This window comes from Geotrypetes seraphini, chromosome 4 (assembly GCF_902459505.1).
Source record: "Geotrypetes seraphini chromosome 4, aGeoSer1.1, whole genome shotgun sequence".
Taxonomy (NCBI): domain Eukaryota; kingdom Metazoa; phylum Chordata; class Amphibia; order Gymnophiona; family Dermophiidae; genus Geotrypetes; species Geotrypetes seraphini.
The window spans coordinates 286,686,142-286,702,265 of record NC_047087.1 but is presented as its reverse complement, the minus strand read 5'-3'; the positions used below and the strand labels follow the sequence as shown (position 1 = coordinate 286,702,265).

Here is a 16,124-nt window from a genome sequence, read left to right as displayed (position 1 = left end):
AGGATAATTCTAGAACAGGACACCTAAAAAATGTGAAGAAGGTACCTATTGTATACTTATTAAATAAAGCAACTCTAGGTTCCAATTTGTCTTTCTAAAATAAGCATTGAATTTGCACCTGCTCCAGGCATGTGTATACATGTACTCTATGCAAGTCTCAGGATTTATTTTTATCTATTTCGATTTTTATCCTGTTCTCCCAGAAGCTCAGAGCAGGTTACAATTTGACATTCACAATCAATTTAAGAACAGATTAGTCATGACAACAATGAGGTTCCATTTAGACAATTACAGATCTATTCTAGAGTCCAGCCTGGTCATAGCAAAGAGTAATTGGAGAGTAAATTGAAGAAGCTGGTCATTGAGGCCCTATTGTAGGAAGGTCTTTATTGCTCTATGGAAGAACACTGTATCATTGATAGTACAACCTCACAAAAGTGAGATCAGAAACTGATCTCACTTTTGTGAGATTGTGCTATCAATGATACAGTGTGTACCTATATAAATCCTGAGGCTGCTTTGACTTGTTTTATATGACTATTTGAATTGAGAAATTAATAAATAAATAATATTTCCTAGACATCCGGAAACTTGTGCTCCACTTTGCGCTTTCGTTTCTCAACATTGTTGGTGGAACACTGGTTCTTCTGTTGCTTTGCCTGGATCTGCTCTTATCTAGGCAAGTATGTACATACTGTATTTTACGCAATAACACATATATATTGCAACTCTACCTGAACTAAGCCAACTGGATAGCGTGATTTTAGAAAAGATTGTTATAAAATGGAAGAAGCTTTACATATAGAAAAATCCTATCAGAATGAATTCTCAAGTCCTGAAAATTACCTTCAAAGGCTTCTACTATTATTAAACATCCACATCAGAAATCAACTAGAGAGAGAACAGAGAACACAAGCAGATTCTGACAATTGAATTATATTGTATTGGGCTTATTGAGGTAGAGAATGACATGGGGACAAATTTGTCCCCGTCAAAGCAGGAACTCAATTTCCCTGTCCCGTCCCTGTGAGTTTTGTTGCTGTCCCTGCCCCATTCTTGTAAGCTCTGCCTTAACCACACAAGCCCCAGACACTTATGATTTTAAAGTGTTTGAGGTTTGTGCAGATGAGGACAGAGCTGGCAGGAATGGGACAGGAGCAGGAAAAGAACTCACTGGGACAGGACGGGAAAATGAGTTCCTGTGGGGACGGGAAAAATTTGTCCCCGTGTAATTCTCTAGATTAAGATTAGCATTCCATAATATCTTTATGTGTTATCTATCACAGGCCACACTGCAAAAAATAGGCCCTGCAACACATTACATGAAATAACTGCCCTTCAACCTCAACTAGCACTAGTTCGATTAGTTTACTTTTTTTAAATAACAGATATTTCTCAGCCATGGGAATCTCCCTCCCACCGCAGCAGCCTAATTAAAACAAATATCCTTCACCTCTATATTTGGCAGCCAGATAAAAAAGATGCCTGGCACTCCACCCACTAGCAAACCTTTTACCCCTGCCAGAACTTCTCTAATTTATGTGAACCCCCCCCCCCACCACCACCAGCCAGCAGGAAGTAACCATTGATCTCTCAACTCCTTTGTTACCAGAAGAGGTTGCTATTTTTAAACTGCTACTCCTTTACTCACGTCACTTAATTTTAGGAAAAAAGTGACCAAGCCCCTTTAGAATAGTTCCAAATAAGGATTGGTCACTTATTTTTCCCAAAATAAATGAGTCAATGAATGAACAGCAATTAGTTGACACTGCTGGAGGAGGGAGGAGAGGTGCCTGCCGTTTGTTTGTTAGAAACATAGACATAGAAAAATGACGGCAGAAAAGGGCTATAGCCCATCAAGTCTGCCCACTCCACTGACCCACCCCCCTAAGTCTACTATCCTGGAGACCCCATCTAATGACCCAGTTCCCTAACTTGACCTTCGTAGGGATCCTACACTATTGACCCCCCCCTAAGTCTATTCTCCTAGAGACCCCACCTAATGACCCAATTCCCTAACTCGACCGCCGTAGGGATCCCACATAGGCATCCCATTTATTCTTAAAGTCTGGCACGCTGTTGGCCTTGATCACCTGCAGTGGAAGCTCGTTCCAATGATCAACTACCCTTTCGGTGAAGAAATACTTTCTGGTGTCGCCCTGAAATTTCCCACCCCGGAGTTTGAGCGGATGCCCTCTTGTGGCCGAGGTCCCATGAGAAAGAAAATATCATCTTCCACCTCGACACGTCTGGTGATGTATTTAAATGTCTCAATCATATCTCCCCTCTCCCTACGTTCTTCAAGAGTGTAGAGCTGCAATTTGTTCCGTCTCGCTTCGTACGAGAGACCCTTGAACCCCGAGACCATCCGTTGAACCGACTCGACTCTTAGCACATCTTTACGGTAATGTGGCCTCCAGAATTGCACACAGTTCTCCAGATGAGGTCTCACCATGGTTCTGTACAAATGCATTATGACTTCCGGCTTCTGGCTGACAAAATTTCTACGGATACACCCCATCATCTGCCTTGCCTTAGATGAAGCCTTCTCCACTTGATTGGCATTTTTCATGTCTGCACTGATGATTACTCCTAAATCTCGTTCTGCTGAAGTCCTGGCTACCAGATAGTGAAGGAGGGAGATGCCTGGCGATGCCAGTAAGTGCAGGGTTGGCCAAATTTATCTCCACTATTTAGACAAAGAACCGAGTTATCCAAATCTAGCCACACAGCGCCAATTACAGCACTTTGTGGATAAATTCATGAGACCATGCATGCCACATCTCTGTCCCAGCCCCTTTTTATCCATAGCTGAATTTTGCTCTTTAAAAATATTCCCCTAAGTGTTAATATCAACTAATTAAATCTTCTACACATGGACCCCATACAACTGGCAGATGTATGCATAACTATGAAATTGGTACAATATTAAAGTATATTAGAACTTCAGCAATAAAAGCAGTGGCGCAGTAAGGCGGGGGGTGAAGTCCGCTCCAGGTTCCACATTGGTGGGGGCTCCAGTACTCCTCTCCCTCTCTGTCCTGCGCCTCTTCCCACTCCTCCCCTTGCCATGCATGGGTCCCTCCTTACCTTTCCCCGTACCTCTAGCTATTCGCCGCCGCAAGCAACAACTTCAACGTGCTTCTCGCGACCGCGTCATCTCTCCCGCTGATGTCATTTCTGGATGCCGCACATAAGAACTGACGTCAGAGGGAGAGCTGACGGGGTCGCAAGGAGCACGTTGAAGTTCCTGTTGCTCATGGCGGTGAATAACTAGAGGGGAGGGGAGGCGCACGCGCAGCAGGGGTGCCACTGCCTCGGGCGCCTCTCACCCTCGCTATGCCACTGAATAAAATGAAAAATATGAACTAGATTTGAAGGACTGTACCTTGGACACAGTACCGATAAAGGTTGTCAGGTTACCCATAGAGTTATTGAAATCAGCATAGGTGTTCTGCACAGCTTCTTTCAATTGTTCATTACTAAGAAAAGCGCAAATGTCTCCTGCCCTGTAAAATGAAAACAAGAAAAACCACAATCATAAATTCAAAGTCTGGCAGGCAGTCTATTAAAATGACATTGCTGTGCTTCTAGGACTGCACACAACAGCATGCTGACACATTGAGAAGTAGCTTTGTGGCTGGAGCAGTGAGCTGAGAGCTAGGGCGGGGTGGCACTCATGCTTCTCCCATCCACACTCCTTGTGCTCTAGGGCAAATCATCTTATCTCCCATTGTCTCAAATACTCTCAGGATGTAAACCCTTGGTGCAGGAACTATAATGCCTGAAATTTCCAAGAACGTATGAACGTATGAATTGCAATTAAATGAACTGAAATGAACGGAAGCACTTTATACATCTAGAATTAAATTGAATTAGTTATAACTCAAAAGCACATATAAAGCACTTTATAATTTACATGCACTTTAGTATTAAGCATAGGTGCATTTTAATATTTATACTAGTCTTTAAGCCCGTTACATTAACGGGTGCTAGAATAGATGTGTCTGTCTGTCTGTGTTTCTTTATCTCTCTCCTTGGCCGCTGTCTGTATCCTTTTGTCTCTCCCCCCCCCCCCGAGTAAAACATAGTAACATAGTAACATAGTAGATGACGGCAGATAAAGACCTGAATGGTCCATCCAGTCTGCCCAACCTGATTCAATTTAAATTTTTTTCTTCTTAGCTATTTCTGGGCAAGAATCCAAAGCTTTAGCCGGTACTGTGCTTGGATTCCAACTGCCGAAATCTCTGTTAAGACTTACTCCAGCCCATCTACACCCTCCCAGCCATTGAAGCCCTCCCCTGCCCATCCTCCTCCAAACGCTGTCTTCCCTCAGCACACACCTCCCCCCAAAGCAGCCCCCTTTTCCTCTCCCTGTCTTTCCATGGCCCTATTCTGTCCTTCCCCCCAAAGCAAAGCTGTTTGCCCCAAGCATACCCCACCCCCCAAAGCAGCCCCCTTTTCCTGTCTCTCCATGGTACCTTCTGTCTTCCCCCCAGAGCAAAGCTCTCTGTTCCCAGCACACCTCTCCCCCAAAGCAGCCCCCTTTCCCTCTCCCTATCTCTCCATGGCCCCTTCTGTCTCCCCCAGCACACTCCTCCCCCCAAAGCAGCCTCCTTTCCCTCACCCCCTGGCCCCCTATATTGATCCCCTTCTTACCCTCCCTCCATCCCGGCGTCTTCTGGCCTGCTCCTCTTCAAAGCAGCCTGCGATCGTCGTGGCCGGCTTTAGTGAACCTCGCAGGTCGTTCTCCAACTCGGTAGCAAGTTCCCTCTGACACGATCCCGTGCGCCAGAGGGAACGTGCTATGGAGAGCGGCCTGCGAGGTTCTTTAAAGCCGGCCACGATCGCAGGCTGCTAAGGTGCGGTAGCAGATTTAGCGTGCCTTAAAAATTAGCACACGCTAAATGCTAACGCGTGCTAACATGTCCATAGGATATAATGGACGCGTTAGCATTTAGCGCATGCTACAACGGCTACCACACCTTAGTAAAAGGTCCCCTATATTTCAGGCTTCTTGAAAGTGGCTCTTCCATGGCCCCACCTTCTCCTCAAGTACTGGCTTCCTGTTCAGAGGGAGAGAGGCCACTGGGTGAGTGATGCTATTGATATGCTAGGTGGGATACCTAGCAGTATCATTTGTGTCAATGTGGGTCAACAGTACTGATAATAGCCACTAGGCTTTATGAGTCTCATAAAACTCTGTATAGTATATCAGATCTTGGCCATTAGGAAGCATCAAAACTGTCATTCACATAAGGCAGCAAAACAGGAACAACTGACCCTGAACACAAATTGATAATCTTATTATAATGGTACAGGTACGAGACCACATACTCCACTCACAGGATGACGATGGTAACCAGAAACAGGAAGCCACAAAGTGTGCGTCTCTTGCACGTGATTCTCTTCTTCGGTTTCTGTAACATCTTTCCCCCACAGTTGTTGCAGCAGCGACAGCAGCAGAAGAAAGCTCCTACTAAGGGCATGAAGATTATGAAGATGATACCAATGGCAGCACACACAAGGAAGCCCACTTCATACTGAAGTATCTAGAAGAACACACGGCACTGCAGGTTAGATTATTTCTTTTAGAAGGGTGCACAGATGCGATAACTTCTAACTTGTCTTTCCTGATCAAAACGTGCAGTTTTTATTCTGGAAATCTATTTGGGGTCAAATTATTACGATATTGGAAGTTCCATTATTGTTGTCATATAATGTAATATTGTTTGGAACGATATCACTCCCCAAGAGTCCGGATCAATGCAAACCAGAATAAATTGTTTCTCATCATGACAGGAGTGGCCATGCAGCTTATAATGAAAAATTGGAAAAGTTGAGATAACTTACACTATAGTTTCTGGTGGGAATCTTTATGACAGATTTATAAGTTTGAAAATATTAATTCTTTACAGCTGGGACACCATAGCAAATTCAAGGAAATTTGATGCCCGTTAACAAAATATTGTAAGATCTGAATATGAATTATTAACATTACTGTATTTCCCTTTGATTCATGAAAGATTGTTATACACATCCAGGAGGGACAGGGGGGAGGGTTAGGGCGTGGGGGTTTAAATAATTGTATATTATTTGTTGGAATACAGTGCAGTATGTTATATTACTTGTTGGCTAATCTGATTGCACTATGTATTTGATTGCAAAAATGAATAAAGAATTTATATTTAAAAAAAAAACCCAAAACAAAACATGCAGTTTCCTAGACATACCAATGAAGCTTTCAGGCTACCGATCTTAGACTCACGCTTGTGCTGTTTCATCCCCTTTTTCCTTCCCAAATTCTGTATATGTTGCCCAGATCTGGATATTTATTTATTTATTTATATACCACTTATATCCTAAGTGGTTTACATTCAGGTATTTTATCATATTTCCTATCTGTCCGGGCGGGCTCAAACTCTATCTAGTGTACCTGGGGCAATGGGGGGGATTAAGTGACTTGCCCAGGGTCACAAGGAGCAGCGAGGGATTTGAACCCACAACCTCAGGGTGCTAAGGCTGTAGCTCTAACCACTGCATCACACACTCCCAGATCTACTCCTAGATCCATGCATAAATTAATTAGGCAATATCAATAACTGACTAGCGCTTAACTGGCAGTAATTACTCGTAGAAATGTGTGCATCTGCTCTATGCCAGTGTCTTGCAAACTTTGTCAAGCAGCGGCACACTAAGCATGGTGGCCGCAGCTCGAGGCATCTGGAAGTGCGCGGACGTCAATGTGATGACATCACGTGCATGCATAATATCATCACGCTATGTCCGCACATGAGCAAAGGCCCTCCAGACGAGCCCAGAGCTGCCAATAGAGGGTGCAGGAAGGGAAGACGCACGGAAAGGAGAGGCGCTAGCGCCGGCTGACTGCCTACAGGATGTGCCTCTTGCCGCAAGAGGCACGTCCTGTAGGCAGTCAGCTGGTGCCTCTTCTCCTCCCCAGCATCTCGCAGCACACCTGAAATCTCGGGCAGCACATAGTTTGCAATACACTGCTCTATACCATGAGCTCCTAAGTTTCATAGCTCATAACTCGAAAGGGAAAGGCCAGGGCATAGCCAAGGGCAAGTCAAGGACATTCATCCAATATAATTAAGTTTGCTGATGATACAAAACTATGTCGGGCGGTTGGCACTCAAAGGGACTGTGAGGACCTTCAAAAGGATCTGAACTAGCTGGAAACTTGGGCGAACCAATGGCAGATGAACTTTAACATAAACAAATGGAAGGTGATGCACCTAGGAAAGAAAAATAAAGAACATGAGTATATGATGATGGGGGTGAAGTTAGCAAAATGCACACAAGAAAGGGATTTGGGGGTACTGATTGACAGTACCCTTAAACCATCGGTACAATGTGCGGCGGCGGCAAAGAAAGCTAACAGGATTTTGGGCATAATTAAGAAGGGGATTACGAGTAGATCGGAAGAGGTCATAATGCCACTTTACAGAACAATGGTCAGACCGCATTTAGAATACTGTGTTCAACACTGGTCTCCATACCTTAAGAAAGATATAACTCTGCTGGAGAGAGTGCAGAGGCGAGCCACGAAACTAGTCAAAGGGATAGAGCATTTGGATTACAAAGATCGACTCAGGAAACTGGGACTGTTTACCCTCGAGAAGAGAAGACTGAGGGGGGATATGATAGAGACTTTTAAAATATTAAAAGGATTTGATAAAATGGACCAAGATACAGCATTACTAACATTCTCAAATGTGACACGGACTAGAGGTCATAGCCTGAAACTGAGTGGCAGTAGGTTCAGGACAAATGTCGGGAAGTTCTGTTTCGCGCAACGCGTGGTGGGTGCTTGGAATGCACTCCCCGGGGAGGTTGTGGAGGAGACTACTGTACTGGGATTCAAGCGCAAGTTGGATACACACCTACTTGCATATCATATTGAGGGATACGGTAATTATGGGTCTCCAAAAAGGAGTACTTAAATGGGCCGCCGCGGGTGCGGATCGCTGGACTAGATGGACCTCGGTCTGATCCGGCGAAGGCGTTTCTTATGTTCTTATTCCTATCTGTTGGGTGCAAGCATTTACACCAGTTTTTGGCAGGCGCAAGTTAGTTGTGGGAAATGCATAAAAACTAGGATTCCTTTTACAGAATACTATTTTAACACAGATCATATGGGCACCTAACTGAATCTGGCCTTGTGTTTCTGTTACCATGCATCTAATATAGGCACGTGCATTTTACTAAGCACTTTGTTTTTCTAATAGCTCTTCACTGTCGACTGATAAATCTGTTAGGTCAAAAGTAAGCAAAGAGCAAGTGACATTTAGCAGGTATCAGGCACCAAAGAGTTCCAAAATACCAAAGAGTTACAAAACTGCGCTAGCATTTTGTTGTTTTTTTGGGGGGAGGGGTTTATCGCTGGTAGCGGCGGTAACAGCTCCAACGCTCATACACTTCCTATGAGCGTCAGAGCCATTACTGCCACGGCCGGCACTAAAAAAACGCTACCAAAGTTTTGTAAAAAGAGGGAGGTATTTTGCTATAGACACGACCTTTTCCAGCACAAAACAACACCCGTGTATTTACATATACTGTATGACATTATAATATCAGCACATCTACTGAGAACTTGAAACATGCTCTACCAACAATGCCCATGTTGAAACAATTAATGTTTAGAATATTTATTTAATTGATTTCTTAGAGATGTGCTTTCGGTGGAAATGAAACAGGAAATTTCAGTGAAATGTCCCAATTTGTTTAATTTTGATTGAAAAAACATGAAAATGGAACAATAAACCTCATCTATGCAGCAGGTTAAAGGGGGAGAGTGTGGCGCAGTGGTTAAAGCTACAGCCTCAACATCCTGAGGTTGTAGATTCAAACCCACGCTGCTCCTTGTGACCCTGGGCAAATCATTTAATCCCTCCACTGTCCCAGGTACATTAGATAGATTGTGAGCCTGTTGGGACAGATAGGGAAAAATGCTGGAGTACCTGAATAAATTAATATAAACAGTTCTGAGCTCCCGTGGAAGAATGGTATAGAAAATTGAATAAATAAAAAACAAAAATACTTGCTGTCTTTAAGAGATCCTGGCCACTCCTGCCATGCTGATGCAGTACTAGGTAATGGCACTAGACAGCCCAAGGTTGGTGCAATTTTGAAATTCTGCTTTTCAACAAAATGATGCCATAAGGTCAGAGTCATTTTTTAATAATGCACTAACAATACAGATACTGGATAGGGAAGGAGGGTCAGGAGGCATTTTTGCAGTGCCAGACTTCTTTTTTTCTATGAGAATTTCATATCCACATGGTTGCTAGTGCTGCCCGATTCATAATTCAAATCCGAATCGATTTAAAACAAAACAAAAAAAATCGGCCTCCCGATTCGGTGACTGACCCTCCCCCCTCACCCCTTAAAGCAGGAGTGGCAGCGCTGCCTCTTGCTGTCCGGCCGCTGCTGCTTCTGCTTTAGAGGGCGAGGGAGGAGGGTCAGTCAGAAGTGCTGGTGTTCGGCTTTCCCCCTCGCCACCCGCGCATCCATTTACCTAATCTCATCAGCCTGCAGAGAGGATTGCCGGTGCTAGCGATCTTTGCAAACTGCCATAGGTCTTCGGAGATGTTTCCTCTGCCGCAATCCTGCCTCTGATGTCAGAGGAGGGGCAGGTCTGTGGCAGAGGGAAGACAGCTCTGAAGACCTATGGCAGCTTGCAAAGATCGCTAGCACTAGCGATCCTCTCTGCAGGCTGCTGAAATTAGGTAAATAGATGCGCGGGAGGCCAGGGGGGAAGCCGGACACCTGCGGAGGCCAGGGGAGAAGCCGGACACCAGCACTTCCCGACTGGTCAGGGGGAACACACAGGCCTTTCGGGAGGGGGGTGCAGTCCTTCAGAGGGGACAGGCAGGCCTTCAGAGGGGACAGGCCTTCAGGGGAGGGGGACCCTGGTGTAGAAGTACACGAAGGGAGGGAGGGAATGAGAGAGGGGGTTCAAAGAGACGTACATATGCCGGACTGTGGGGGAAGAAATAATGGGTCTAAAAACAGAGGAAAGGGAGAAAGATGGTGGACAATGGGATTTAGGGAGGGAAGGAACAGAAAGGGAGAGAAGTTGGACACAAGGGATGGTGTGTGGAGGGGGGATAGAGATACTGGATAGGAGGGTAGTTGGGAAAAGAAAGGGAGAGATGGTGGACCCTGGGGTGGTGGTGAAGGAGGGAAAGATGCTGGATGAAAGGGTAGTTGAGAAAAGGTGGATCTGTGGATGGAGACAAAAAAAAGGAAAGATGCCAGACCTCCTGGGGAGAGAAGGGAAACAGAAGGGGAGGACAGAGATAGAAGATGGATGGTTAGCATGGAGAAAGAAGAAAGAAGGAGACCCTGGCAAGCAAGTTATCAGAAGACAACCAGAGCCTGGGACCAACAAGATCTGAATAATGACCAGACAACAAACGGTAGAAAAAATAATTTTATTTTCTGTTTTGTGATTACAATGTCAGATTTGGAAGTGCCGGAGTCGATCCAAGATGGCCGACGGTCCCGGACGCTGAGCAGCACGCTGGAGGAGACTTTCTGAAAATTTTCTGCTGAACAGATTTACCTACCTAGAATGCCGAAGAGGAGAGGTCGCAGCGCCGCTGGAGCCTTGCGGCGTTCGGCGGTCCCCTCGTTCGGCAACATAGAAGAACTCCTGCGTCGGATGCAGGATATCCCGGCAGCGTCGGCACCTCCGCTGGAGACGCCTCAGAGGGGCGGAAATGAGGTGATCTCCTTGGGGCTAGAGACAACGTTGAGTCCCGACGCTAGGGCACCTCCCCCACCTCCTCAGGTTACTAGCTCCCCACGAGTGGAGGAGCTGCCGGGAGAAGGCAGGCATCTACCTTCGGAGGCCAGAGAGAACAGAGAGGGGAGCGTGGAGATGGACTCCCTGAGTTTTCAGGTGAGTCCAAGAAACACCAAGGACTTGGAAACATCAGGGATTACTTCAGGCCAGAAGAAGGATTGCCAGGAACAGCTGAAAACTGGTGAGACTATTCAAACTTTTAATCCTTCATATGTTATTGAAAAACCCAGAGAAGTAACACTGGATTCAATTTGGGATTTAGTGGCTGACCTCGCCAAGTCTGTCAAGCCCCAGCTTTTGCAGCTGGAAAATAAAATTACTCTTCAAGAAACTGAGATAAAAAACATAAAAGTTGAAATTGGCGAATCTAAGAATTCTATTGAGAATATACAACAGGAGTTAAAAGTATCAAAACAGCTTAATGAAGCAATAATAAAAGATAATACAAATATGCGTAGAAAACTGGAATCTTTGGAGAATTTTTCTCGTAATAATAATCTCTGACTGATTAACTTTCCTAGGATAGCCTCGGTGACACCTAGGGATATGTTGAAACATTATATGTTGGAGATTTTGGGTATTCCAGAGGATACATTACCACCACTTACTCAAGTATATTACCTACCAATGAAAGCTATTAAATCACCATCTAAACAACAGGAGAATAATCAACTACTTAATGTTTCAGCAATCTTGGAACTTTCGGATAGAGAGCTAGTATCTCCAGCAACATTGCTTCTTACTGTAGCTCTTGCTCCAGATAAAAACTGGTTGCTTAGATTGTTCTTTAGAAATAAAATGAAAGAATTTCTTGGACAAAAAATATTAATGTTTCCAGACTTGGCACGGGAAACCCAGAGGAGAAGGCGAGAGTTTCTTTTGATGAAGCCAGGGGTTACATCTCTTGGTGGGACTTTTTTCCTTCGACACCCTTGTAAATGTGTAATACAATACCATATGAAGAAATATGTATTCTTTGAACCATTCCAGTTGACAGCCTTTTTGGCAGGAACTCGGCTGGATGAAGGAAAATCAAAATCAAAGTGAAGTGCATTTGAATAATGATATCCTTTCTCAGCCAGGGGATCTTGTTTTCCTAATATTTGAATTGATAGTTGTTAGCAGTTGTTAGCATTTGTTAATATGTCCGCCTTATCCTTCTTGGATCTAATGTTGAGGACTTGAGCTGAATTTAAGCTAAATATTTATTTTATTTGATTATTATGTATTTTACCTTTGAGTATTATTTTCTTGCTTTTCTTCAACTTTCTGTACAAGTGGATACTTGATTTATAACATGTAAAAATTTGATAAATAAATAATAATAAAAAAAAACAAAACAATGTTAGATTTGAAAAGTGTTTCCTGCCAGAGCTGGTGTTAGACCACAAACGTGAGCTAGGATATAACAGAGAGAGGAAAAGTATTTTTTGTTTATTTGGTTTACACCACAGCGCCAGTGTGGTTAAGAAGTGAAGAGACTATAAAAGGGGTGAAGAGGCTATAAAATAAACCCACCAAGATGTTTGAAAAAAACACCCAATTGGGCAGGAAAATCGAATCAAATCATTGATTCAATAGGCTGAATCGAATCAAAATTTTTTTTTCCTGAATCGGGCAGCACTAATGGTTGCAGCCTCCTATTTCCAAGTCTCCTGCATGTCTCTGTAATGATTCCTACAGACACACTGGAACAATTTTTACAAAAAGCCACCTTTGGCAAGATACCCAAGCCATTTGCACCCATTTTAACTAGGATTATCATTTTTGTGAAGACAAAAAAAAAGGAGGACACATGACCCCACCCATACCCGCCCCCACAATGCTCTGCCCCTGCCTCCCACCAGTCCCAGCCCTTCCCCACCACTCTATCTTTCACCCTACTTATGGCAGAATTTGTGTGGAGTGTTTCAGCTTGGAGGAAAAGTTATGTTCTAATGATTTTTATTGTTCCAACAGAAAACAAACAATACAATCAGTAACTTATTCCAAGAAAGAACAATGCAACATCCCCCCCTTGCCAACCCTCCCCACCCCCCCGGAGTCCAATGCCATGTCAAAATTGGAGGAAAAGTTAAAGTGGTCCCCGGCTGAGGGAAGAGGGTGAGACCCAGAGTAGCTCACTGCGTGTAATAAAGGACTTGACTGAAGAGATTGGGGAACATAATGCAAGTTTTCTTGAAGTAACTTTATGATAAACAGCTTTGATAAAACCAATATTAGCATTCAGAGAAAGTGAACTTGTAAAGAGCTTGTGCATTAACTCTGCAATTAAGTTTCAAGTAAAGTTCCAGCTATCAATTACACCTTAATCTCATCTTGATTCCTTTGGTAAGAGATAAAGTAAAGTGATTGAACCTGGGAAAAATTATCCTTCAGCCTACTGGATCAAATCTGGCCCCAGCCTATGCCCATCTCAGAGACAATCTTTTATTTTTGTGAACCCTGGTCACGGTCACCGACCTGAGGAGCTAGCTTGTGCCCAAGGCTGAGTAAGTGAGACAAGGATTACATGTGGTAGTTCTTCGTTATCATGCTCATGTTCATTTGTATTTGAGATGTTTGTGTTTACACTGGACTTAATAATAATAAAAATGATTTAAATATAAAATGTTACTACATGTACCAAGCATTATCTACATAGATACAGTACATCTGGGCCTGTATCTCTAAAATGATTTAACTTACCTACATACATGATCTGGAGTTCCTTTCTAGATCCAGAATGGAATACCTACACCAAACTCTACAACAAATACTCTAAATCTCACTGCATCCTCCTCCGGAGATTATGAAAGCAGCACCACCAGAATTCAAAATATCACTATTACACTACCTAACCCACAACCTAAAAAATGGGACTTTCCTCACTAACAACGGCCACATAATAATAACCCCATCCCAAAAAATAGAAAAGAATCCTCAGCGCTAATAACAAACTACAGACCAATAGCATCTATCCCATTCATTGTAAAAATCATGAAAGGACTAGTACACACCCAACTAATGGACTACCTTAATCAATTCTCTCTCCTGCATGAAACTCAATCCGGCTTTAGAACCCTATTCAGTACGGAGACAGTAATCGCTGCCATCCTAGACTATCTGCGCCTATTATTTAGTAAGGGCCTCAACGCCCTGATCATGCAATTCGACATGAGCTCTGCATGCGACTTGGTAGACCATGAGAAAATGATGCAATGCTTAGACGCCATTGGTATCAAAGCTGAGGTACTAAACTGGTTTCGTGGCTTCCTCACATCCCGTTCTTACCAGGTACACTTTAACAACGAACACTCCGACACCTGGAGCAACTCATCCGGAGTGCCACAAGGGTCACCGCTTTCCCCACTGCTTTTCAATATCTACATGTCCTCATTAGGTGTGAAACTATCCCAACTAGGAATAAAACTATTCAGCTACGCAGATGACTTTACGATCATCATCCCATTCGCCAACTCCATCTCGGAAACCATTCCCAAGGCATCCGATGCCATAAATGAGATGGAACAATGGATGACAGATTTCAAGCTCAAGCTCAACCCAGAAAAACAAAATTCTTCGTTGCCTCACCTCACCCGCTTGACAATAAAACCCCACTATGCATCAATAAACTCAACTACCCTATTCAGCCCACCATGAAAATACTAGGTGTTATTCTAGACCAATGCCTAACAATGAAGGAACAAGTGGATTCCCTATTCAGAAAAGGTTTCCTTACTCTCTGGAAACTCAGAACCATTAAATCATACTTTGATACGTCAACATTCAGAATCCTAGTGCAATCCCTCATACTGAGTCAGCTTGACTACTGCAACATCGCCTATCTAGCAATCTCACAAAAGAATATGAGACATCTCCAAATAATGCAAAATGCTGCAGTCAGACTTATCTTCGGGCTGAAGAAATTCGACCACGTGACACCCTACTATCGGCAGCTGCACTGGCTACCAACGGAAGCCCGAGTAAGGTTTAAATTTGCCTGCCTCTGCTTCAAAGTACTATACGGCCTGACCCCCAAGTACATAACGGATCTTTTCGCATTTTCTAATAACAAACTCAAGAGAAACACACACCCAAAACTCATTTCCCCTCCAGTTAGAGGCTGCAAAATGAAAAAACACCACGAACACCTTCTCTCTCACCAAGCAGTCCTATGGGGCAAAGACCTAGACCAACTGCTTTCGCCCACTACATACGGGGAATTCAGGAAACGCCTAAAATCATACCTGTTCCAGAAATACCTAAACAATTGACCCGCTCTCCCTCTCCCTCCCCCCTCCCTATTCCACCTGAACTTACAGCACTGTTATAAATATAATCTGTTATCTTCATCTTATCGTAACTTTACGTTGCTATTTATCCCCAACAGGTCCTGTCGGACATTACCTACTAAAATGTACATATTACATTTTCTCTCAGCAAATTGTATTTCTATACTATTGCCTCCTGAGGTCTCTGATCTCTGTATTTCCTCTGAATATCTACTTATTGCAAATTGTAGCTCTATCCTTCCCCCCTTTCTCTTCCCCCTTCTACACATAAGTTCATGTAATCCTTTTTCTTCTTCTCTACCCACTATTTTAAGTTCTTGTAAACCGTGTTGAGCTCCATTCTCATGGAGATGATGCGGTATATAAACTTAAGGTTTAGATTAGATTAGATTAGATTATTGTATTTCACTGAATGTCCAGCACTCTTGATTGTAAACCGCCTAGAAGTCGCAAGATTGTGGTGGTATAGAAGAATAAAGTTATTATTATTATTAACTTACCTCTTGCACATTGACATTATGACTTTTAAGAAGCGGCATTAAAAAGTCTACAAAACAAAGAAAAACCATATATGGACTTAGGATTCAATTTAACAACAATATTCAATAAAAGCTAATCAAATATACTAATACAAATCAACATTAGATTCCTTTTTTTGCATAGGACAGGCTTCCTATCCTTCTTGATCCACGGCTGTGTTTTGGAATGTATGCCTTCCTCAGAAGAAGAAAACAACCTTACAATACATAAGAAATGCAATATATGACATCAATATTTTCAAACAATGAACGTAATAAAAACAAAATATATGAGAGAAATGTCTTGTCAGTGAATAAAACCTGAAATAAAATATATTTGAGAAGATAAAACAAAATGAACATAAAATATTAAAATAAACCCATCATAGTCATGCTAAAAAACGGAGTTGATATGGACATATAAGGACCAATACAAAATCAATAAAACATATCTGGAAAATGATAAAGAAACAAACATACTCTAACAATAAGGTATAA

The 16,124-nt window shown here is 43.1% G+C and overlaps 1 protein-coding gene across 9 annotated transcripts in view; it reads right to left on the bottom strand.

Moving 5' to 3' along the window:
• The window catches only part of LOC117358641 (prominin-1-A-like), a 256,473-nt gene that overhangs the window by 161,680 nt on the left and 78,669 nt on the right, over positions 1-16,124 (bottom strand). For 8 of the 9 annotated variants that reach the window (XM_033940092.1, XM_033940084.1, XM_033940089.1 and 5 more), the window contains exons 3-5: positions 15,609-15,655; positions 5,350-5,555; positions 3,389-3,509 (exon numbers count right to left, since the gene is read on the bottom strand). In XM_033940092.1, the coding sequence (XP_033795983.1) occupies positions 3,389-3,509; positions 5,350-5,555; positions 15,609-15,655 (374 nt within the window). The remainder of the gene's footprint in view (positions 1-3,388; positions 3,510-5,349; positions 5,556-15,608; positions 15,656-16,124) is intronic. The other variant, XM_033940091.1, reaches the window with a different exon arrangement.